The sequence below is a fragment of the Onychostoma macrolepis genome, chromosome 17 (genome assembly GCF_012432095.1).
Source record: "Onychostoma macrolepis isolate SWU-2019 chromosome 17, ASM1243209v1, whole genome shotgun sequence".
NCBI lineage: Eukaryota > Metazoa > Chordata > Actinopteri > Cypriniformes > Cyprinidae > Onychostoma > Onychostoma macrolepis.
In genome coordinates, this window is record NC_081171.1 from 5,757,194 (window position 1) to 5,782,002 (window position 24,809).

Below are 24,809 nucleotides of genomic sequence, written 5' to 3' on the forward strand. Positions count from 1 at the left end.
GTAAGTATATAAGAGAGAAAAAAAGGATAGAGAGAGCAGAACATTGGTTACAAATTCTCCAAGATATACTTTATTGAAGTAAAATGCCTTAATAGGCAGAGCACAGCAATGTCATTAACAATCATTTTTAAAAATCTGACACACTTTGGAAAACAGTATATTGCAATGAAATTTTCTTTTTTTCAGATGGTGTTCAGTTTTTCACTGTCAAGATGGAGAAACTCTCTTCCCACATTCAAATGTTTCCTGTCAAGAAACAACACATCATACAAGGGAGATATCAATACTTAAAATTTGAGAAGAATATGCACTACCCGTTCACATGGGTTTATCATAAGAGTCCCACTGCAGAACAAGAGCGACCATTTCACATAGATATCTACATACACAAAGATAGCATTAAACGAACAAGGCAATTTACCCCATATTAAGATTAAATGCATTTCACGCCACACTCGTGCCATCATTCATCACCCTGTTATGATATATAGGAATCTGTGCTATGTACAATGTAAACATCTGGGCTCAGAACAATCTCAAAAAGTCAATCCCACCAAGTCGCGAAGTCATTTCGCCACCTAACATCCCAGGACTTTTTAGCGGTACTAAGAGATGATAATGGGAGATGGGGAAATGGAGCAAATGTGTCAGTAACTCATTGTGCCCTCGTTTAAAGTTTCCCTACTGGCCAATGAGTTAATCTCGTATGCAAGTACGTTGGGAGATAAACAGAACTGTAAATGCTCAAAAACGTTTAACATTGCAGACCAAGTCAACATCAGTGCAGGCAATACAGTCAGGGTGTGTTTCGAAGCACAGAAAAAGAATGGTGATTGAACTGAAAAAATAAGTTAGTCATTAATGCTTACTCGAAGTAAAAATCATCAAGCAGTACCCAGATAGAACTCTGCAAAATTCAATCTTTAAAGGTTAAAGTGCAGAACAACATTAAGGACCTGAGGAGGGTTTTTGACAGGGGAATTAGTGATTGGTTGGCAGAGTAGAAGTTCAAAGACCCAGCAATTTCTTATTAGTTTCAGCAACCTGGTTGTAAGCACTATACATTAAAAGCACACATGCTCATTGGCAACACACAGCCCATTCACACTAACTACTCTCACTTATACACAGGCCTCAGAAATAAAATGCACACTGCAGTTGTCTTTCTGGCACACTACAGATCCTCGTCAGTGTCCCTGCTTTTCTTGTAAATTGGCATGTTGATGCTATGAAAGGCAGGGACCCAGCGGTTGTCATGAAGTCCCACATTGCAACCAGGTGTGTCTTTGTGAGACCTGCGGCAGCACATCCAGTAGCCCGGGCCATATGGTAGCGCCTGGCAGTAGGGCTTATGATGCCAACGGCAGAGTGAAACGTCACCACGGTCATACCGCTTCTTACACTGCTTGCAGGGATCGTCTTTGTAGCGTGGATCACTCACCCAACGAGAGTCCGCCGGCCGTACGGCATAACTCTCAATGATAAATTTAAAGTAATGGCAGGTGCACTTGAGGGCAGCCAGGCTCTCAGTAGGCAGCAAGCAGAATATCTTTACAATGATGTGGTGCGGCAGGAAAGCCATGTATTGCTGAGGCTCCAAAAGCAGCTGAATCTTGAAGCGAGTTTCAAGAAATTCATGAGACACTAGGCGGCGTAATGGAAAAGGCACAGGCTCCTGATTAACTATGCAAGTCTCTCCTCTCTCGGTCTCCTCAAAGGTTTGATGATTTTGGTCAGCCACAAGCCCATCCTTGATCTCCTCTCTGAAAGACACTGAAGTGTCGACAGAAGGCTCAAGTTCCTGGATGTCAGAAGACTCTTTGTTCGGTGATCTGCTCTTTGATGGGGAGGGCAGGTGATGCTCCTTCAGAGACTGAGAAGATTTGGCAAAGAACAACATGCCTGGTATCGGTTCCTCATTGCACTCTGAGATGGAATCCTTTGGTGAGGACTGCAGAGTCTCAACAGCTGTGCTAGTTTCCTCTCTTGAGATACAAGAATTTTCTACGTCCTTGAGGGAGCAGGTATCAAGCCCACACTGCAAGGTCTCTATCGACTCAAGGGTCTTAGGTGGGGAGCTCAGTTTGTCTAAATCACTATCCAGTTGCTGTGGGACACTCTTAACTCTAGAGTCCTGAGGGACAGTAGGCGACACTGGTTGAGATGGCAGCAGGTAGGGTTCTGACCCTGCCAGAAGCACACGCCCCACCTTCCTCCGTAAGCTATTGTTTCGAGAGAGGTCTCCTCCACCTTCCCGGAGGCTTTGTCTACTCAGGCACTGCGATTCCAACTTGGCCACCATATCTAGAACTCGAACAGACTCTCCTTCGTCTTCCTGGACCTCCAGCTTTTCTGCAACCTTGGACTGCTGCTCTGCAGGCTGAGGGATGGTTCCAACTTTGGATAAAGTGATGGTGCTGGTGCTGCGCAAGGATGGAACTTTGGAGCTCACTTGTTGGTCGCTGGCTCTTTGCTCCAAATATGCCACCATCTCCACCACAGAAAGTGTCTTTTCATCCTCTTCTCCCTCTGTCCTGACTGCATCATCTGCAACTCCTTTGCAAGGATGGAAGTTCTCATTGAGGCTCTCCTGTTGAGATACTTGCAGTATTTCAGTTTTTGGGGAAGAAGGTTCCATACTTTTAGACTTGTCTGGGTTTCCAGACCTTCTCCTGCGTTTAGCCACAGACCACTCACCATCCCAGCAGCCTTTGTTTTTAACAGAGACAGTCCGAAGCTCTGGGGCAATGGCTTCTGTTTCCGAGGTGTTGTCAACAACACTACTGCAAGTACTGCCACACTTCTGAGATGCAAAAATGGCAATTTTCTCTTTTGTGTTCCCAGGTTTAATGACAGCCCATATATCCAAAGATCCCTCTGCATCTTCTCCTTGGTAGATCCTAAGTGAGCTTTCATTCTCCAAACCAGTTGAAGGTGAGAGCAGAACTAAAGAACTGGTAAATGTTTTGAGAGAGGATGCTCTGCTCTTGCGGGCCCCACTAATTCTAGTTGGTGCATTGCTCCCACTGCCACATCGAAGGGTGTTGGTGGAGATGACACTGAGGGGACACCGGTTGGCTGTGCCGTTGCCAGGTGAGCCCATGAGCCCACACGCCTGGCGAATGCCCCACTCTTTCCTGAGCACTCCCTGCTGGTCGGCATGGAGGCCTCTTGTTCCATCGTGCACAGATTCCCGATGTATCTCTTTATTTTGTGGTTTGGGGTATGGCTTGAGGTGCATGGTGGTAAACCTAAGCAAAAGGGATAAAAGAGAGAATTTTTAAAACAAATACAAGGTGTTCCACTAAAGTTGTAACTTGATTATATCTTAAAAGGGTTTAAAAAAAAACCTTTTACTATTCCAAGGTAGCATAAGTATCAGGAATCTTTTAGTCCAGTAGTATTTCAATCCATTCCCACAAATTACACAAAGTTTGTTTTGTATGGCGTTTGGGATTTGACGGCCATTGGCACAAGACCACAAGAACCAGACAAGGCCTCTGCACAATCTGACTTGTGTTGCAGCCTGGAATTAAACCACGCCATACTGGTTTCATCTTGCCAGAGGAAAACTGGCCCCCGACTGAGCATGGTTTCTCCCAGGATTTTTTTTCTCCATTTTTGTCACCAGTGGAGTTTGGGTACCTTGCCACTGTCGCCTTTGGCTTGCCTAGTTGGGGACATTTAATTTCAAGCAATACAATATTGTCGACTTGATTATATACTATTTGAACTGAACTGAGCTGGACGATGACAGAACTGAATCAATGATGAACTGACTTTAACTGAGAAAAAAAAAAAAATGAGTGTCTACTGTTGTCCCCTTGCATTATCGACAGAGTTTAAAACTGCAAAGCTGCTTTGACAATCTGTATTGTATAAAACGCTTTATAAATAAAGGTGACTTGAAGTCCTGACAGTCCATGTTTACTACAAGTTGTCCCACATGGAAAAAAGCAACATATTCTGCTGAACATTCTTCTGTGTTAAAGGATCATACAGGCTTGGAAACAGATAAGGTAAAGTGCAAATTTGCATTTTTAGGTGAACTATTAAGGATGCAAGTCCTTAAATCAATGAAAACAAACTCAATACCAAAAAGTAATTTCTTTAAATGTGCCCATTTTATAATTTGCAAATTTATTTATTGCAAATTGTGTTCATGCACATTAGATATAAGACTCTAGAATAAATAGCACAAAAGAATCTAGAGATGGAAACTTCAAAATACTGCTGGTGCAAGCCATCAATGCAGCAGGTTCTTAGCAGTGTGTTTAGCACGTGATTATATAGCACGTGCAAAATGGCAAATAACTCCTCAAGTAGAAGTAGTATCACAGTGAGCACAAGGGCTAGCTGTTCCCTCTGGCCCTTAGGCTGACATAATGGGAGCAGAGCCACCCAGGTCCAGACACAGCTGGGTTCTTACACAAGCACTCAGCTGACACAGACCCAGCTGCCCTACAAACAATCCTGCGGCACCGCCAATAGCAGTATCTATGTGTGGGAGGACTGAACCCTCACAGACACAAGTGCATATAAGGCATTCTTCCACTGCAGATTCAGACCTGATAAAGTGGTACTGGGGATTCTCACGTGACTTAACATGGGATGGCATTTGGACAGTGTGGACAGTTATTTCAGAGCCAAAGTGAGAGTGGGAGGTGACTTGCTTGCTCAAAAAGGGGGGAAAGAGCGTGGGCTGCAGCCATTCATTGGATGGTAAACATGGAAAGTGGCATGGCCATTAACAAGTGAGAATACCATTTGGTGTGTCCTTGGAAAGCTTGCATAGACCAGCACATCTCCTTCTGTGCCAAGCTTCCTTTGTGGCAAACAGCAGGAGAGGCCAATCTGTAAGGTCAGAATCATTTTGTTGAGCTGGTGTCTTGACAAAAAGTGGGACAACAAAAGGCAAGTCAACAGTGGCTTTGATTGTCCATGGATACAGGCACGCTCACATCCTGGTACAACCCTGCCTCAGACTTCCTGTTCTTGCCTATTTTTTTTTGTGCTAGCAAAGCACAAATACCGTAGATTATCTTTAGAGGTAGGCCTACATAATTTCAACAGTTGGACAATTTTTGGTCAGGCTAGTGTTGTCAAAAGTACCGACTTTGGTACCAGTCGGTACTGAAATTTAAAAAATGTTCATTTCTCACTAGCATTTGAGTGCTGTTGAGCGGATTTTTAAACACCGCTGATTGGACATTTAAAAAATTTCAATACAGACTGGTACCGAAGTCAGTACTTATGAGAACACTAGGTCAGGCATAAAGAAAAAGGTAGTCTGATTAAAAACGTCAACACTGAATACGGGAAGGTAATGGACTGAGTTAGCTAGCTTCCCCCCTTTGTTCATAAAATGATAAACATCAAAGGTTAAACATCTAATTTGACTTATAAGTTGATGGATGACAAAATACCACATAAAATAGACCAAAGAACTGTACTGATTACTTCAAAATCTCTAAAGAACCTCCCAGTTTGCTGAGGAACACACTTCAGCACCATTGCTGGACAGGAGTATGATTACCCTGGAGGCACGCCAGCTCCTATCTGGCGCTCAAATGCTGATTTTTACCCATTACACAACCTGGCAACAACATACAGCTGCCGCCCAGCCCTTGCCCTCAACGCACCCACAACTCAGAGTTTCCTTGAGACCACGGGCCAAAACACATGTGTGAGCTAATGATAATTTGAGGGCAAAAAAAGCACAACAGCATTATGTAAAAAGAAAACAAATACCCACAAATGAAAAGCAAAACATCAGAATGAGTAATGTCAAAGGATGAAGTGAGCTCATACTGAAATCAGCACACTGCTTCAGTTAACAGGAGATTTGTTTGCTCCCCTCTTCTTGTAAACGTTCAAGACTTCCTCTAAAAGGGGCCTGCCAGAGGACCTGTCCAACTGATGGGGATGGAAGGGGGAACGAACAAGGATGAAGTCACGATTATGAAGTCTACTTTGCTCCAATTATGTCGTAACACTCTGTTCTTCCTGAGGAAAACGCTGAGCATCTGGGTCTGCACACTTTGCCACATGTGTTGCCGCAGTCTATAGCTCATGTAGCTTAGTGAGACAAGACAATAGCGGGGTAATTAAAGGCGAGATGGGAACAGGATCTCACTTTTTGTGAAACTAAACACACGCAGAACAGCTTGTTTCTCTACACCCCACAATATGCTAAAAGCGAAGCTTTTCTTTTACTGACAGACACATTAGGAAGGGAAACTCTCTACATGAGCACCATGGCTCAACGTTTGCTAACAGTTCTGCCACAGCTCAACACCAAATTAATGCCAAATCTACATTGTAAATGCTTTTAAAGTTTTTGTTATGAAAACATATTTTGCTGAGTGTCGATGTTGGCTGTCTCATCCAAACAACTTAATAAAAAACACCCTGGATAGAGGGCGACATCCATGAAGATGATGAAAGAGTTTGTTGTTTTTCTGGAAATGAAAAGCAGAAACCAAAGTGGATTCATTCTATCTAAACAAATGCGAGTGAATTACCATCAAATTACCCTCAAAATGTGTGATGTCATGTATAGGCTTGAGTGCAGTAAGTACTAATTACCTCCAGACTGATGGCGGATTGGAGGCTCGTAACCGTGGTTCCCGGTAAGGGGTGGGGCTGCAGTAACTGATAGTTTCACATTTCTGAGGCATTAGGCTCCTCCCTCCAGTACGAGCGATGTCTCTCAACAGAAGGTCTCAGGACTCCAGCCTCACTGCAAAACAACATTGATGGACAAAATTGAAAACAGTTCCTCTTTCCAACGTGTATACACATGTACAAAGTCTATTCAAGGACAGTTTTGAAATATAAGACCCTTACAGCATAAACTTACTCACAACTATAGTATTTTATAGAATAGTTAAAATTTATTGCATATTTCTTTTTATTGGTTTGTTCAGTTGGGCAGTTCTACCAGCAGTAAAAGCGTCCATTAGAACAGCTGAATCCATCTAAAGATTCTTTCGTGAGCACTTGACTCACTGTTAACTTTTAAAACACTTTGTTAACCCCTCTCAGTTCTCTTTCTGTGGTCTCACAGTGTCTCTTGTACATCATCTCTGTACTAGCTCATATTTGGTACTTTTCTAATCACTTCTGGAACCTGCAGCAATTCAGGTTACGGTTTGCAAAGCTTTTGTTGTAGTATTCACAATTTGCAAGTCACTTTTAACATCTGCTAAAAATATGAATAATTAAAAAAAAAATATTATAATTTTAGATTTTTATAACCGTAGGTCGTATTAAGCAAAACCTAATCAGCACACATTGATTTTTGCCCATTATTCCAGCTTATTCATTATCCATTATAATGCCAACATAGGAGAAAACACTGATTATTTTGTAATCTGGCACAAACATGTTTTCTTGCACCAGGTTTTCATGAGCTGATTTTTGAAAGTTAGCAGAATCATGTTGTACACATAAACGCACTCAACGACTGCTTCAGGTTTTAAAAGGTTCTGCAAACTGGCTAGTGGCGAACAAAAACACACTCGAACACAAGTGTATAATCTATACATTTACATTCTACCCGGAGTATTTTGTAGTGGTAATTTTAACCACTTGCAACGGTTACAAATCCTGTGCCTCAAAAGAACATTAAACTACATTCCAATGAGATGGCGTGGTTATGGCTGTGATGCATTATGGGGTCTTATGGCAATTATGGAGTATTTCATGTCAAAAAGAATTGAGTCATGGTCACAGAGGGCCAGAAAGTTTTGTCTTCCGCTGCATACCAAAGCTCAAGTTTGGCTAACTCTTGACCTGCAAATTTCCACAAGACATTTAACCAATGCATCACAAATTGACCTTGTGGGTAAAACTCAAATCTGCATAATTTGCAGAGTGTGAAGGGTCCGATGTAATTGTGCATGCACAAAGCCTAGTGTGACCACAGTTTAACTTAAATAGCCAATTCAGTATGCAGCAAGCACTTGTGAGGATGTAATTCTAAAATAACTACGCTATATGACAGACACAGAAACCTACATAAGAGACAGAGAACACTGAGGTGAGAAAGCTTTAATAACCTGAATTGGTAACAAATTGGGTCACAGGCACAGCACCATTTTGTTACGAAACTGTTCAGATATAATCTACAATTTTACATCATGTTTCAACTACTTAAATACAAAAAAAAAAATGATTTAAAAAAAATTCACAATCTGAAGGTCAAACTACAGCTCAAAAGATTTTGACAGACATAATATGGAAACATAAATAAAACTGCATAGATAAGTGCATGTGAAGTAAAGCTGAACAGAACACATGGCTCTAGATTTCTTATGCCCATTCCCTCTCCAGGGGCTAGAAAAGCAGCCAAGCAGTTTGTTTTCAAAGAGATACTTCACCCATGAAAAGCAGATAAGCCTGAAAAAAAGATGTTTTTGGAACATTATCCCCGTGTCCCATCCATAAACCCACAACGAAACACTGGCTAATAAAACGGACACTGGCTGAGCTCACCACTGAGGACAAGATTACATGGTCTCAACGGACAGACCAAAACAAAGCAGAGATAACTTCATTTCCTCTTTCTATCCGTGCGTTCCGAGTACTAGCATGTTCATGCAGCTCCTGAGGCAAATTCACAACCGAGCAACCACCTAACAGCCTGCGCAGCATCAAAAAATGATCCTTACAACAATGTCAATGTTTTTCAAACGAGTGTCTGTGACCGGTTTGTACATACGTGTCTTTTATGTTTACTCCCATGCATCCAAGCTATTCGGCAAGTCAGTGCATTGTAAATTCCTCCGCTCCGACATTTGCACAGTATTCCATTACAGAGGATAGTATGTACACAGTCTTCAGCACAGCACGTGGTTTTATTGGTCTGACTGACACCCTCCAGAATTTCACCTAAGCAGCTGTGATTGGCCAGGACAGGAGGGCTCCTCTTACAAGCACGTGTGCGTCTGCCGGAGGAAATAAACGCAGGTCTGATAAGGAGCCAATGGGCTATTCAAGATCCCTGCATGCCTATAAATGGCAAAGATAATCAATACTTTTAGACCTTCACTGAAGAACAGGGTCGGAGCGCAGTATCTGCTTGCACGCATCTTACAAACTTTACGTGCAGAGATGCAAGCAAAACAAGACGTGAGACAAACACCGCCACACTGAAATACACACACATAACTGCACAATGCACATACAAAGTCCTTTAAAGGCCCGAGAACTTCTCATATCACACTTCCTTTACCTGAACTTGCTTGCGCTTTTCCAAAAACAATGGCACTCATTCAAAAGGAGAGGTGGGGCGGCTGCTAAGCTTACACAATGCCATTTCCAGACCGTCTAAAACAGACCAGCTGCTACAATAGCTTTCATAGATCTTTCCAGATTTCAGGCCCTGTAAAAACGTAAGAACATAAATCAAAGAACCACGCATCTCTCACGGTACAAACCCCAAGAATTTTCAGCTGCTCTTTTAAACAGAGGAGCCTTTGAGTTTGTAGAAAGTGTCTTGGAGCGTTTGGTCCAAACCAAAAGGGATAAACATAGGCTACATGTCATGTCTGCAGTGGCATATTCAGAATTCAACTCTAAATACTGCACACTGCAAAGTATGCAATGTATACTGCTAAATATTTGTCAAAAATGGAATGCAAAAAAAAGTATGTATTGTGTCACGATAAGCATTTCACTATAAGCATGGAGTCACATGACCTTACTATGCATGTTTAAACTTGAGATATAATCATTTTTAAATTTCAAAATTAAAAAAATATTTGCAGTTTGAGCAAATTGTAAGTCAAGAGAGATTTAATTGTGGTTGATAATCCAAATGCAGTCATTACACAGGTCAAGCGCTGTTAAATCGTCAAGTTGAACGCTTTGCATTGAGGCATACAGTATTCCACATAGCATGCAAATTTGGTCATTCAGCTATTCTGTGTTTACAGATCATTTGCATATTATAAACACGACATTAACGCTTGTCCGGGACAAGTGGATTTTTTGAAGGGGCAAGTGAAAGAGAATTTTACTTGCCCGACCGGACAAATAACCTGATTAAAACATCAATAACAAACAATAACTAGGGCAGCACCGAAATTTTGGTGAGAATGATTCAGATTTGATTACTTTCAGTGTAAACAGTGACTGATGACGGATAATGTATTGACAGTATCGAGGTTGCATCAGCTGAGACTGCAGCCTGTCTGACTCACGCAGAAATCAAAACTAATATAGGCGCAACAGCACACACAAAGAAACAAACATACTGCGGTAGAGAGAAAAAAAAGATAAATATTCTATATAACATATGATATAATTTTATGCATTTGCAATTTTACTGTGTAAATGAATTTATGGAACCGCTTATCTTCATTTTGAGTAAATACATCTAAATGGCACTTTCGATGCAGCTTCAGTGTTTCCTCTGCAGTGGAAAGATGGAGTTTGTTGATACTGATTTCATTTGAATGGTAACAACTAGTGGTCGACCGATATTGGTTTTTTGACAGCCGATGCCGATATCTTGGAAAGCAGGGTGGCCGATGGCCAATATAAAGCCAATATAATTTAATTTTTTTAATTAATATTTAAGAAATTTTAAATAAAAAAAATGACATGAATATGACAGTGGGCAAATGCATAAAGCGCAGCATAATTTGAAATCACAAGTTTAAAGTTTTAAGCATTCGATTTGCACGGACCGACCGTCGCACAGAACACGCGATCATACAGGATACAAATGCACACTTCACAAGATTTCACAACTGGATTTGACCAAGTTTGCAAGGTTTGTGAAATGAAATGTTCATTAGACTTTCAAAGATTTATTTGTAAATGCGTATTTGCTAAATGCTGATGGCAAACAAGAAAGTATTATAATGTTTGCCTTTCTATTAATAATATAAAAGCGATCGTTATAATACTTTTTTGTATACATTTTAATTCCTTTGTTTAACAGTTCTATCTGATTATTAGACAGACTTCTATCCGTATTAGACAGAACTGTTAATGACGACAGTAAACAAGAGGGAGAATGTGAGCACTAGAAAGTATTGACCAAACAAAAAAATTATCGGCCGATGCCGATATTTGAAAAATGCCCAATATCAGCCGATTTATCAGTCGATCACTAGTAACAACCATACAGAGTCTAATTATTCTAACTGAAATTTAAGACGTCAATTATGACACGTACATTTAGTAAGGTTAGGAAAATATTGCCCTTCATAAAGTTAAAAAGTGTCCTAGAAATCAATTTAAGGCAAATATCACAAATATGCAGATTAAAAGTAAGACCTCATAGAGCAGTGATGAGACTTGCTTCAGAATGGATTACATTTACGCCAAACAAACAAAACAAAACCACCAAAACAAACAATTGCATACTAATAAGCATTGATGTTTTTGTCCTAAAATTTAGCCCACCTAAATACACTGCAACAGACTGAATTTCAGTTTCCCACCGGTTCTTCAGTACAACTTCCCTTCCTCAGAAACACTGAAGCAACTTTGTGGTTTTCTATTTCAAATCCAGCAAAGGGAGTCAATGCATTTTTCAATGCACTTGGCATATGGACAGCATCCACTTTTATATTTGATTTGGTTCGCTTTCAAATCAAAGCACTTGGGAGTTTTCTTTCCCATAACTGAGCTGTAGATGGATTGTGGTGGAGCTATTGTGCAATGATTTGCCTTCTTCTCAAGTTGCCTTCCTGCACGTTCTTGACTCACAAACAAGCTTGCGATTATCTTTGCCCTCTCTGTCCACTGTTGTTTTGAATGCTGACCCAAATACACTGATATACATGCTTATGTTTAATAATTAATAAACTGTTAGCTTAGATGTCAATACAAGTAATATGTCTAAAAATCGACTACAAATGTGAAAGCCAAAACACTCAGAAATGGCAGCAATTTTAGAAGCAACTTTAGCATAACATTATCATGACAAACGAGTGTTTGCTCCCAAACAGACTTGTGTACCTATTCAATGTTTGCATATGATATCAGAAAACTTTATCTTATAGTCCAAGAACCAACCAGTGTTAACCATTCAGCAGATTGAACTTCTTTGAAAGAGGTCAACAGTAGTTCAGCAAGCTAAAAACAAAGACAAATCAATCTGCCTGAAAGTCCTTAATGAAAACATCAACAACTACCAGTAGAGCCTCTGATTTCCCAACAGCCATGGCTCTGAATTCCATATCTCGATAGAAGTTCACACATGCTCTGTAACTGTTTCTGTGACACTTTGAGCGACCGTACACGATAAGGGTGTTTGCGTGTGCAATCATCCTGTTGCCAAATACTATGCTGCTACTCTGACACCATACTAGGAATAGTTAGGTCAGGTCAACAAGCATATCAACAGCCCAACCCAAAGTAACCAGCCAGGACAAGCAGCATAAACATACAGCACCAATATACATTCATTGCATTACCTCAGACAAAACCAGGCCTTTGAACGGTCTTCGCCTGCTGAAACCCGATACGTTGAACACACCTAGCGCAGTCCGCTTTCCAAGACAAATTTGTTGCCATTGTAAATGCTATCTGTCTTCTCTCTCACTCTCCTATTAAATCACCCACTGTCATAAATGTCTGTAATGAGCAGACATGTGAACACAGCCGTATGATCTCATTAAGAAGGTGTGCCAGCTACGCTAATGTTCTTAGTAGGGTTCAACAGACTGTCTGCAATGAGTCCTTCCCTGTGGAATGTTTCGAGTTTAGCATGCACAAAAAATACTCTAAAAAGTGAGCTTGTGTATGATGGATAAGTAAAAAAAATAATAAAAAAAAAAAGACAACTTGTATTTTTATACAGTGGGGCAAAAAAGTATTTAGTCAGCCACCAATTGTGCAAGTTATCCCACTTAAAAAGATGAGAGAGGCCTGTAATTTTCATCATAGGTATACCTCAACTATGAGAGACAAAATTAGAAAAAAAAAAAATCCAGAAAATCACATTGTAGGATTTTTAAAGAATTTATTTGCAAATTATGGTGGAAAATAAGTATTTGGTCAATAACAAAATTTCATCTCAATACTTTGTTATATACCCTTTGTTGGCAATGACAGAGGTCAAATGTTTTCTGTAAGTCTTCACACACTGTTGCTGGTATTTTGGCCCATTCCTCCATGCAGATCTCCTCTAGAGCAGTAATGTTTTGGGGCTGTCACTGGGCAACACGGACTTTCAACTCCCTCCAAAGATTTTCAATGGGGTTGAGATCTGGAGACTGGCTAGGCCACTCCAGGACCTTGAAATGCTTCTTACGAAGCCACTTCTTCGTTGCCGGGCGGTGCGTTTGGGATCATTGTCATGCTGAAAGACCCAGCCACGCTTTCATCTTCAATGCCCTTGCTGATGGAAGGAGGTTTTCACTCAAAATCTCACGATACATGGCCCCATTCATTCTTTCGTTTACACGGATCAGTCGTCCTGGTCCCTTTGCAGTAAAACAGCCCCAAAGCATGATGTTTCCACCCCAATGCTTCACAGTAGGTATGGTGTTCTTTGGATGCAACTCAGCATTCTTTCTCCTCCAAACACGACAAGTTGAGTTTTTACCAAAAGTTCTATTTTGGTTTCATCTGACCATATGACATTCTCCCAATCCTCTTCTGGATCATTCAAATGCTCTCTAGCAAACTTCAGACGGGCCCGGACATGTACTGGCTTAAGCAGGAGGACACGTCTGGCACTGCAGGATTTGAGTCCCTGGCGCAGTGTGTTACTGATGGTAGCCTTTGTTACTTTGGTCCCAGCTCTCTGCAGGTCATTCACTAGGTCCCCGTGTGGTTCTGGGATTTTTGCTCACAGTTCTTGTGATCATTTTGACCCCACGGGTGAGATCTTCGTGGAGCCCCAGATCGAGGGAGATTATCAGTGGTCTTGTATGTCTTCCATTTTCTAATAATTGCTCCCACAGTTGATTTCTTCACACCAAGCTGCTTACCTATTGCAGATTCAGTCTTCCCAGCCTGGTGCAGGTCTACAATTTTGTTTCTGGTGTCCTTTGACAGCTCTTTGGTCTTGGCCATGGTGGAGTTTGGAGTTGGACTGTTTGAGGTTGTGGACAGGTGTCTTTTATACTGATAACGAGTTCAAACAGATGCCATTAATACAGGTAACGAGTGGAGGACAGAGGAGCCTCTTAAAGAAGAAGTTACAGGTCTGTGAGAGCCAGAAATCTTGCTTGTTTGTAGGTGACCAAATACTTATTTTACCGAGGAATTTACCAATTAATTATTTAAAAATCCTACAATGTGATTTTCTGGATTTTTCCTACAATGTGATTTAATCCTACAATGTGATTTTTTCTCATTTTGTCTCTCATAGTTGAGGTATACCTATGATGAAAATTACAGGCCTCTCTCATCTTTTTAAGTGGGAGAACTTGCACAATTGGTGGCTGACTAAATACTTTTTCCCCCCCACAGTATAAACTACCATCAAAGGTTGGGGTTGGGAACATTATGTTTTTTATACAAGCATTAAAGTGGAAGTGAAGCAGCCAGTCAAGTTTGCATTTAGTAAAGTGATTTCCAATTTAAGAAATATATAACAAACACGATTAATAAAACTATTTTAAAGAAAAAAGGATGTTTTGTTATAGCTTTTAGAGCAAGGGCGTGTGACGTCACGGGGTTGGTTCACTCTGTTGGCCAGTTAAATAATATAGGCATTTCTTCATTTTTTGAACACACAAATGTTACGTTATTTTAACATCAATATTTTGGTTTTCACCATAATTTGGATGAATAGTCAACATAAATATCTATATCAATATCTATCATTATCTAGGCCTATTTCACAAAGTTTTGATCATTAAGTTATATCCCAAACATCGTTTTCATAGCGTGAGGTAGAAGTCTTCACGGGTCCACTTGGATCCGAAAACCCGAGACCCGACCAGAGACCTGAGCGGGTTTGGGTCCAAAACTTCTACGAGTGCCTCTGACATGGGTCAGGTTCGGTATTAGCAGCCTCTGGTCTCGGCTAATTAAAATAAATGTGCTTTTCCCAAATGGACCCGATTAGACCTGAATTCTTTTAAACTTTCCCAGATGCGTAGCCTACTTGTGCGTTCATGTTAAGTTCATTTTTGAGAAACGCACGCAAAAAAGGAACATACATTGGTAACCTCAGAAATCCATCTTATAGATATGAGATCCATCAGGAAACCCACTCACTTCTTTATGCTGCGTGTCAATGCAAAGCTTTTCTTTTTTTTGTGTGCAGAAGCCCTTCACCTGAGATGAGGTAGCCAACGTTGCAGACAAAACTAGCAAATCCATGATTTATTCACCTATGGATTTAATTTTTATAAAACTAATCACGTTTATAATTTCAAATCCACTGGTTACAATTGAAAGCCAAACTCAGAAATAACATGTATCCATCAGGCCGGCAAAAATATAAAGTAATAGGCTAATAAGTAAATAAACTGAATGAAAGTAATGGAGCAGTGGCCAAATCAGTCAGCAGGACCCCAGGATTTTTACGGACCGATGCGGGGCTGTAGGCTGTGCACACGTCAATGCTGCTTACGTTCGGGTCCAGTTGGGTTCGAAAATAAATGCGGTTGGTTCGGGTCAGACTCGGGTCTAATTTCATGGGGTCTGTCTCGGGTCGAGTTTATCTTTAAAAAAATATATATTTATGCACGTCTGGTTCGGGTAAGGAGTGATTCGGGTCAGGTACGGATTTTAGGACCCGAGAAGACCTCTAGCGTGAGGCTAGAGTTGAACAATTTCGGAAAATAATCTAATTGCGATTTTTTTTAATATGCAATTATTTTTTAAAGCTCTTTATGTTCTGTATTATTCAACAAAGACAAGCAATAAATCATTGTATAGTATTGTCGTGGTCCTACTCGCCCCGCTCCAAGCGGGTTTCGAACCACGGTCTCCGGCGTGGGAGGCGGGCGCTCTAACAAGGAGGCTAAAGGCCACAGCCTCTAGCATTAGTCGCTAGAGCGCCACTTGAGATCGGGGAGTGAGGTTTTATCTGCACAGCACTTACCCGCTGGCCTCTGCTACAGTATGACCAACACACTATTAGATAGATTAAACAAATGTTCTTTTCTGTAGGCCAGGCCTATATGTTATGATGAAATTAGGTGATGCATGAATTGATATGAATGACATTTTTATTTAACAACTACAATCACAGTAGTATATTGACTGATTTGTTGAACTTCCAGCCTTGTAAGCATGTAATAAGCCTGTAAGTAAATAAGCCTCGTGTAAACATTATTATGAAAGTCAGTAACAAATTACACAAACTAAAGTAGATTGCAAAAATAAAAACAAATCTGTTGCTTTACCACACTCAGTATTTAGGTAACTCAAAGTCACTGTAATAAATATATGTAAACATGTGGGGATTGCACTTTTTAAACACTGTCTGTTAACTTTAGACAGACTTTAAATAAAAAAATAAAATAATAATAATTGCATATGAATATGTATAAATAAAATTATTATATAGCCTATATTATCTTAAGGTCGTAGTCTTCAGTAATGAAATGCACTGTAACACTGTTACTGCTTGAGTAATTTCCATGTGCCGTTTTTTAGTAGGCTACGTTCATATGCTTTCAAACATTTTCACATGTAGCATGCCATGGTTGCCAGGTTTTCACAACAGAACCCACCCAATTGCTACTCAAAACTAGCCCAATCGCGTTTTGAGGGAGGTCCAGCGGTAAAAAAAAAAATTTTTTTGGAGGGGGTCCCCTGGTAACTTGATGCTTCCTCTGAAGACTTGTGTTCGACTTGAAGCAGCGCTGCTAGACCGATCACTGTGTGTCATCAAAGTACTGAGAGAGCTATAAGAGAGCGGGTGTGTCCTTATGCTTTCTCTCGTCGTACTTTGATGTCATACACCGATCGATGTCGAACACACCTCTTTACTCTCGTGTGTCACGTGACAGAGTATAATCGCAACCTCTGCGGTTGAAAAATCGTGTTTTTTCATATCGCAATATTATAGCAAATGCAATTAATCGTTCAGCCCTATGTGAGGCGCAACGTGATGTAAACAAACAATGCTTCATACCTTTGTCAGACCTTTCAGACATATTTGCATTACACTGGCTCAATCACCAGTATTTGTATGTAAAACCTGCCAATGCCTGCTGTTAGAATGCAGTGTTTTAACTAAACACCTATCTGAATGATCGGGCTAGTACTGCTTTATCATTCTCGTGTGTTTTAAGCCTTGTCAGTTTAAACATTAAACTGTTTTAAGCCATTTAAATTGCGAGTCAGCGCGAAAGATATTTCAATGCGGTACTCGCACGCTGTGACAGATTGTTTCTTTGCACACACACACACACACACACACACACACACAAAAGTACTCGACTCGGACTGCACGCGAGTACCAAATTGAGCCTGCTTTCTTGCCTGTTTAAGCAAATGCACAGTATATTATGTTAATGGCTGTTTTGATGAGTATCCACGTAAATGCGATTTGTTTCTGACCCACTCTTCACCCCAAACCAGAGCAGATTCACGATTTCTTCCACCTGTAACGGCAGTAATGCTCGGCCCCCTCGCCTTATCAGTTCAAATGCATAAGCAGTTTCACTTATGGGCTCAACATTCCTTTCAAGTTAGTCTTCCTCCATTTAAACAAGCGTGTGTACAAAAAGTAAAGAAATACTTATATATTACTTAACTGGCCAACGGAGCGAACCAACCCATGCGGTGGTACTGCAAGATGGCGGCGGCACCCTTGCTCTAAAAACTATAACAAAACATCCTTTTTTCTTTAAAATGGTTTTATTAATCATGTTTGTTATATATTTTTTAATTAATGTGGAAATCACTTTACTAAATAATGAAAACTGGACTGACTGTTTCACTTCCACTTTAAGGCTGCATTTATTTGTTAAAAATACTGTAAAAACAGCAATATTGTGAAACATCATTACGATTTAATATAAGTGTTTTCTATTTAGGGATGCACCGATACCGATATCGGGCCCGATACTGAGCTCACGTGCTCGTACTCGTTAAAATGCCCCGATATCAAGCGCCGATACCTCACAGCATGTGATAAGTGTCATATTCCGACAAAGAAATAGGACAACATTCAGCAGAATGGAGTTATTAGAGATTAAGGACGTCTACGAAGCAGATGTATGCAATTAATAATGTTAAACATTCAGTATTAATGCCTTTATAGCTGATGTGCGTGAACTGAAAAGCAAAGCGCTGAGTGGATTGAGCGCGCGGCGGCGCAGATGCGCGAGCTTGCCGAGTGAATATACTTTTCTCACAGACATCACTGGAACGTTTGTAGTTCGGTCTGATATGTCAAAAACAAGTAAGCAAAAGTTACTTAACGGTAGGGAGGAAGGGAGGGAGGGAGAGAGAGAGAGAGAGAGAGAGAGAGAGAGCGCGCACTTCTGTGATCTTTGTTGATGTTCGCTCACATAGCATGCATCACTTGGATTAAAACTGAATCGTAAATATAAGAATTTATAGGGGCATTCACTATAAAATAAATTATTTATTTATTTTCAACCTTAAGCATACACGACTTTCTGGCGAAAGTGAAACTAGCAGCCTGTGTGAAATGCGCTAGGCTGTACTGTCCCTCTCATTCTGCACCAGTACAAATACGTGTGCGCGTTGTGCATGTTTTGCTTACTTCATGAGTGTTTCTGCATTAGAAAGAAAAGCAAAGAAAAGCAAAGAAAAACACGACTTCTATTTCTGAAAATATCAGTTAGGAGATTTATAACGAGTGGTTCCCTGCATTATTACAGCAAAACACGTGATTTTAGCAGCTCTAATGCAACTGAATTAAAGATGATGTACCATAGAGCAAAAAAAAAATGAACAGTGAGAGTAACAAAAACTTGTAAAATACATTTTAATGTGCATAATTAAGTGTGAAAATAACCGAAGGATATACAGTCAAACCAAAAATTATTCAGAGACCAAATATAATTTTTGACATTTTGTACTAGTTGGTGCAGGACACTATAGTTAATTTATGTAAGTGAGGATAGCAAAATAAAGTAAACTGTGACACATTATATCCAAAAATTCTTCATACAGTGGACTACCAATAAAATTGATACAAATTTGGGACCAAAAATTATTCAGACCAAGTCTGGGAAAAAAAACTGAAGTTCAGGTTTGCATGAACCTGGTTGACAGCATGCCCAGGAGACTACAGGCTGTCATTAAGGATAAGGGTTGCCTGACAAAGTATTGATAGTTGTGTAAATATTGTCATACTAACAGCTGTCTGAATAATTTTGGTTGATTGTAATCCATCACATACCTTTCTATCAAAGTTATCTGATATTATCGAGCTGAATTTGTTCTGACACAGTTTAACTGAGTTCTTGTCATATTTTACTACCATAAACTATAGCGAATAAACTGTGATAATGTGAGAAATGTTGAAGGTGTCTGAATAAATCTTGGTTTGACTGTATCTATTTGATAAATTAAGTTAACAAACTAACATTATACATACTCTGTTGGTTTCTGTACCCAATATTTTAAAAAAAATGTACAAATGCAATGAAAATATCGGTATCGGTACTCGGTATCGACAAGTACCAAAAATAAAAGTATCGGTATCGGGCGAGTACTGGAAAAAGTGGTATCGGTGCATCCCTATTTCTATTTTAATAATGTTTAAAATATTTATTCCTGTGATGCAAAGCTGAATTTTCTGCATCATTATTACATTATTTAGTGTCACGTGATCCTTCAGAAATCATTCTAATATGGCGGTAAAATATGCTTAATGGTATCTAACAGAAAACATATGCTGGTGACTGTCCACCATTCAAATATAAATAAATAGAACATTTTCAATGACTAACACAATAATGTCCATTTACATAAAACTACCAAATGAGGTCAGCTTGTTTAACTGTATTTTGCCATTGTAAATCATTATAAATATGGAAAGAACAGCCCAATTATTCAGTCCATTAGTCATTCGGGCAGACCATTGGGTGAATTTTAAAACTATGTAGTTTAGTATCTCTCTATTGTACATTTCTGCCCACAAACATAGTCAAACAAAAACAAAAGGACTTGCTCAGAGGTAGACAGGAAAACTGCATGCATTAAGAATGCGTTAATAATCGTGGAAAACAATGGGTCTGGATTTCACATGTCGAGTTTGTCAGAGACGGCGCAAATTTTTGCCACACAAATACTTCAAAGCATTTCAAGCTTGATGAAAAACACACTAAACCCCAGTTCCAAAGGGGGCAATGCAATCCCAACCACACACTGCAGACCTGCCTATGTTCAAGACAAAAGCTTGTCCCAACCTGCTGGGTATTTCTTCCCTGCGAGAGGTTTGTATAAAAGCTTTCAGTGGTTTTCATGAGGTAAGGTACACCTTTCTGCTTCACACTTCCTTTTAGTCTGCCACATGACATGAGTGGCCAAACAGGTTTTCTTAAGCCGTGTAAGCAGTCCAGTTGTCAGACTTCCCTCGCAAGAGCTCATTGCGTTCAAACAGGTGGTCGGGCTCAATTGTGTTTTATGAAGTGCTCACTTAACTAGGTATATTCTCACTGCATTGCATAAGGCAGCCATCAAAAGAGAGCTACTGTAATTCTGCACGTTTCAACATGACACCAGTTGCTTAAATCAATACTTTTGCTTGCCAAATAAACTTAAAATGCCTGGAAAAAATAAACCAACCTCTTGATTGGACTGATAAGAGGAATTGTTTAAACTACTCATTAGAAATGGTCCCAAGACTATGTGCTAGATTTCTATGACATAACTAAAATAACTTGTCTAAACACCAAAAACTTCATTTGTATGTAATCACTATACAATTATGATATGCCTCTGTATCACACCAAGAGTCATCTAAGAGTCATTTACTGGTCAGGTTGGTGTTGAACGTTCCGGGTTGTGTATTGCAAAATGTATGTTTGCTTTAAAACAACTTCATGCATGTTCTGCAGCTCTCCAGTTGTTCACAAAGATATGACTGAAATCTACATTTAAAGACCTTCCAGAAAACAATGTGCCACCTTGACTACATTGGCCCACCTAAAATAAAACAAACCGAAAAAGTAAAAGCAAATGAATCTGAGTAAACATGGAACACAGGATAACAAAAGGACATCAGAAAATTGCTGCGATTACAAATGAAACTACCCCACCACCAAATCATCATCTGACAAATAAGTATGAGGACATTTTATCACATCTTTAACGGGATGTATGGCCTGGTTTTGACATGCCGCATAACAGCTGACCAGCAAAGATAAAAGCCACTCTTTGCACTCCTGATCTGCAATTACCAAAACTGTAGAGCTTCAAAATGATCATTCCACCTCCCCCATTACGGAAAAACAAGGCTTGCGGATCAGCCCACTGTTGGTAACAACTGACCTGTTAAAAACACGCTAGGCTTCAGATCAAAATTTGGCTGCAAGCTTGACTTCAGGAAAGCAAATTTGAGATTATTTTTGTATGATTGATTTTGGTATAGATCATGTTTTTAAGTTTCTAATAACCTGAAAACCAATAAATGCCTGTAACAAAAAAATTAAAATACTTGTAAATAACTTTTAATTTAGACAATCAACAAATTAAATAAGCAAATTCATATATTTATCTATTGTCAAAATTGGTTAAATTATTTCTGTATCCAGTGCGACTGAGTTGCTGGCATTAACACCTTTCACAGGGGCAAAGTTCAGCAGTAGTTAAACATTATATGTTCTTTGCCGCTTTAGTGTCTCACTCACCTCCAACAACTTACCATTATTTCTCAGGTCAACTAATGCACATGGACACCATAATGTGTTTCGGTTAAATTACAGCAATTGGGTAGAACAATCTCTATAGAAGTCATAGAATCATATCTTCATAATCAGTATGTATGTGTGGTCATATTTTCATAATAGGGCTTATTATGGGTCTAATTCTTCAAGTTTGCCTAAATTCTCATTTGTATGTAATCTGAAAGACTTCAAGAGTCAGAAAGGCTTTTGAAATGTGACCGAATGAAAAACTATTTATCTAGAACCATTATAGCTCTGTATATCTGAAGTAGCTTAAAACTCTCTACAATGTAAGACACATTTTCTTAAAGGAATAAAAACAAACCTGAAACCTAAATGAAAATAAACAACAGAGAAAACAGGAATAGGCCATTGCACCAAAAAAAAAAAAAAGTCGACAATAAAGTTATTAATTAGGGACCACAAGTTAAACGAGTAATTTGCACTTACTTATACACTTTTTAAAAGACGTCACTGAAAATATACAAATATAGACAGATAGATAAAAAAAGAAAAAGAAAAAAAAAATTCAAAATAATAAATGTAATATTGAGGCGTCTAACCTCATTAGCACTAAAGCTAACTGACAGAAACACCATCACATACATTTGCTCTTTAAAGAAGAGAAAAATCAGAGTACTTAAACTGTTATATGCACTTAAATACACATGCATAATCAATAAATCAACCAAAATAAGTCATTTAGAGTCTATAAAAGGATGTAGGTCCTGTTTTGGGGGTGTTCAAATGCTAGTTCCGCTCAGCATATGCCAAATCGAGTCAGCAGGAAAAAACAAAGAATAAATGCTACATTTTCATCACTTTAGATGCAAGTTAAAGACATTGAAACTCAGATAACGCCACATATAAAGGTATTTATGACTGACACGTAGGAGTAATAAGCCAAACATAAGGAAATAGAAGATTAAAAACTGACCTGAGCAAAAATAGAATAAAAGTCGAAACGGAGAGGTGAACTGACTTGCTGAAGGGGTAAACTCTTCGTCGCCTTGTGTCTTTACTGGGGTGAATTCATCTCATCTTGTCATCATTTTTAAGTCGTGTGTCCTTCAGGACTCAACGCTTCATGTCTGCGCGCACGCGCGTGTGCGTGCGAGTGTATGTATGTGTGTATATGTGTGTGTGTGTGATCAGATCAGGTGAACGCGCAGCGGGCACTGCCTCATATATGGCGAGCACGCGCATAAAGACACGCGCGCGAGCGTACACGAATCCACCCAGTACACAAATACAGAGCACCGTTAATAACATATATACTTATCAATAGTAATAAACCATTAACATTTACGAAAAAATATATGAGTCATTATTAAAATAAAGTACATTTTCTGTCCAGTAGGATGATTTGATGATGTTGAAGATTTTTATATATATAGAAATAAGCCCCAAATAGTGAAATAAAAAAGTTTCTATGTGACCCTGGACCAAAAAAATCAGTCATAATGGTCAATTTTTTGAAAATGAGATTTATGCATACAATATATAACATACATTCGAAAGCTGAATAAATAAGCTTTCCATTGATGTATGGTTTGTTAGGATCAGACAATATTTGGCTGAGATGTAACTATTTGAAAATCTGGAATCTGAGGGTGCAAAAAAATCACAAATTGAGAAAGTCGCCTTTAAATTTATCCAAATGAAGTCCTTAACAATGCATAATACTAATCAAAAATTAAGTTTTGATATATTTATGGTAGGAAATTTAAAAAATATATATCTTCATGGAACATGATTTTTCACTTAATATCCTAATGATTTTTGGCATAAAATAAAAATCGATAATTTTGACCCATACAATGTATTGTTGGCTATTGCCACAAATATACCCCAACGACTTATGACCGGTTTTGTGGTCCAGGGTAGTGTCACATATATTTTATGTGGTTATTTATTCGTTTTCTAATTTATTGCATTGTTTCGGGCTTCTGTTTCTATAAGTAATTAATCAGAATCAGAATCAGAATGAGCTTTATTGCCAGGTATGTTTACACATACGAGGAATTTGTTTTCGTGACAGAAGCTCCACAGTGCAACAGAATGACAGTGACAGAACAAAAACACAGATAACAAAAGAATAAAAAATAGAACAAGTAAATAAGGAATAAAAATATACAAACTGACAATTGTATGTACAGGTATATTACAATAGACGGTTTTATATGTACAGGTATATTATGTGCAGATTGAAATGTAGGCTAAGTATGTGTGTTAGATAAATAAGTGTATAAATAGTGTCTGTTCCACAATTATTGTCAAGTGTTTATGAGATGGATTGCCTGAGGGAAGAAACTGTTCCTGTGCCTGGTCATTCTGGTGCTCAGAGCTCTGTAGCGTCGACCAGATGGCAACAGTTCAAAGAGGGAGTGTGCTGGATGTGAGGGGTCCAGAGTGATTTTGCCAGCCCTTTTGCTCACTCTGGATAAGTACAGTTCTTGGAGAGCACGCAGGGTTGTACCAATGATTCGCTCAGCAGTCCGGACTACCCTCCGTAGTCTTCTGAGGTCAGATTTGGTAGCTGAGCTGAACCAGACAGTTATTGAAGTGCAGAGGACGGATTTAATGATGGCGGAGTAGAACTGTTTCAGCAGCTCCTGTGGCAGGTTGAACTTCCTCAGCTGGCGAAGGAAGTACAACCTCTGCTGGGCCTTTTTAACAATAGAGTCTATGTGAGTGTCCCACTTCAGGTCCTGGGAGATGGTGGTGCCCAGGAACCTGAATGACTCCACTGCAGTCACAGTGCTGTCCATGATGGTGAGTGGGGGGAGATCAGGGGGGTTTCTCCTAAAGTCCACGATCATCTCCACTGTTTTGAGCATGTTGAGCTCCAGGTTGTTAAGACTGCACCAGACGGCCAGCTCTTTAACCTCCTGTCTGTAAGCAGACTCGTCACCGTCCTGAATGAGGCCAATCAGTGTGGTGTCATCTGCAAACTTCAGGAGCTTGACAGAGCGGTCTATAGATGTGCAGTCGTTGGTGTACAGGGAG

General features: G+C 39.5%; 1 protein-coding gene across 3 annotated transcripts; it reads right to left on the minus strand.

The window, feature by feature from the left end:
- Positions 1-43: 43 nt before the first annotated feature.
- Positions 44-22,958, minus strand: fbxo34 (F-box protein 34). Of its 3 annotated transcripts, none has more exons than XM_058748794.1 (3): positions 22,783-22,958; positions 6,589-6,742; positions 44-3,251 (listed from the first exon to the last, which is right to left on the minus strand). In XM_058748794.1, the coding sequence occupies exons 2-3, from the start codon at positions 6,678-6,680 to the stop codon at positions 1,175-1,177; spliced, it is 2,169 nt and encodes a 722-aa protein (XP_058604777.1). In that variant the 5' UTR covers positions 6,681-6,742; positions 22,783-22,958; the 3' UTR covers positions 44-1,174. The 3 variants fall into 3 exon arrangements, with proteins under 3 accessions (XP_058604777.1, XP_058604775.1, XP_058604776.1); XM_058748792.1 differs by having other exon boundaries at positions 22,738-22,958; XM_058748793.1 differs by lacking the exon at positions 22,783-22,958 and adding an exon at positions 8,726-8,878.
- Positions 22,959-24,809: the final 1,851 nt, after the last annotated feature.

Bases quoted from the DNA above. Each gene is read 5' to 3' on its own strand.
- fbxo34 (XM_058748794.1), bottom strand. From the start codon at position 6,680: ATGCCTCAGAAATGTGAAACTATCAGTTACTGCAGCCCCACCCCTTAC. The intron at 3,252-6,588 runs GTAATTAGTACT...CCTTTTGCTTAG, and splicing joins AATCCGCCATCAGTCTGGAG to GTTTACCACCATGCACCTCA.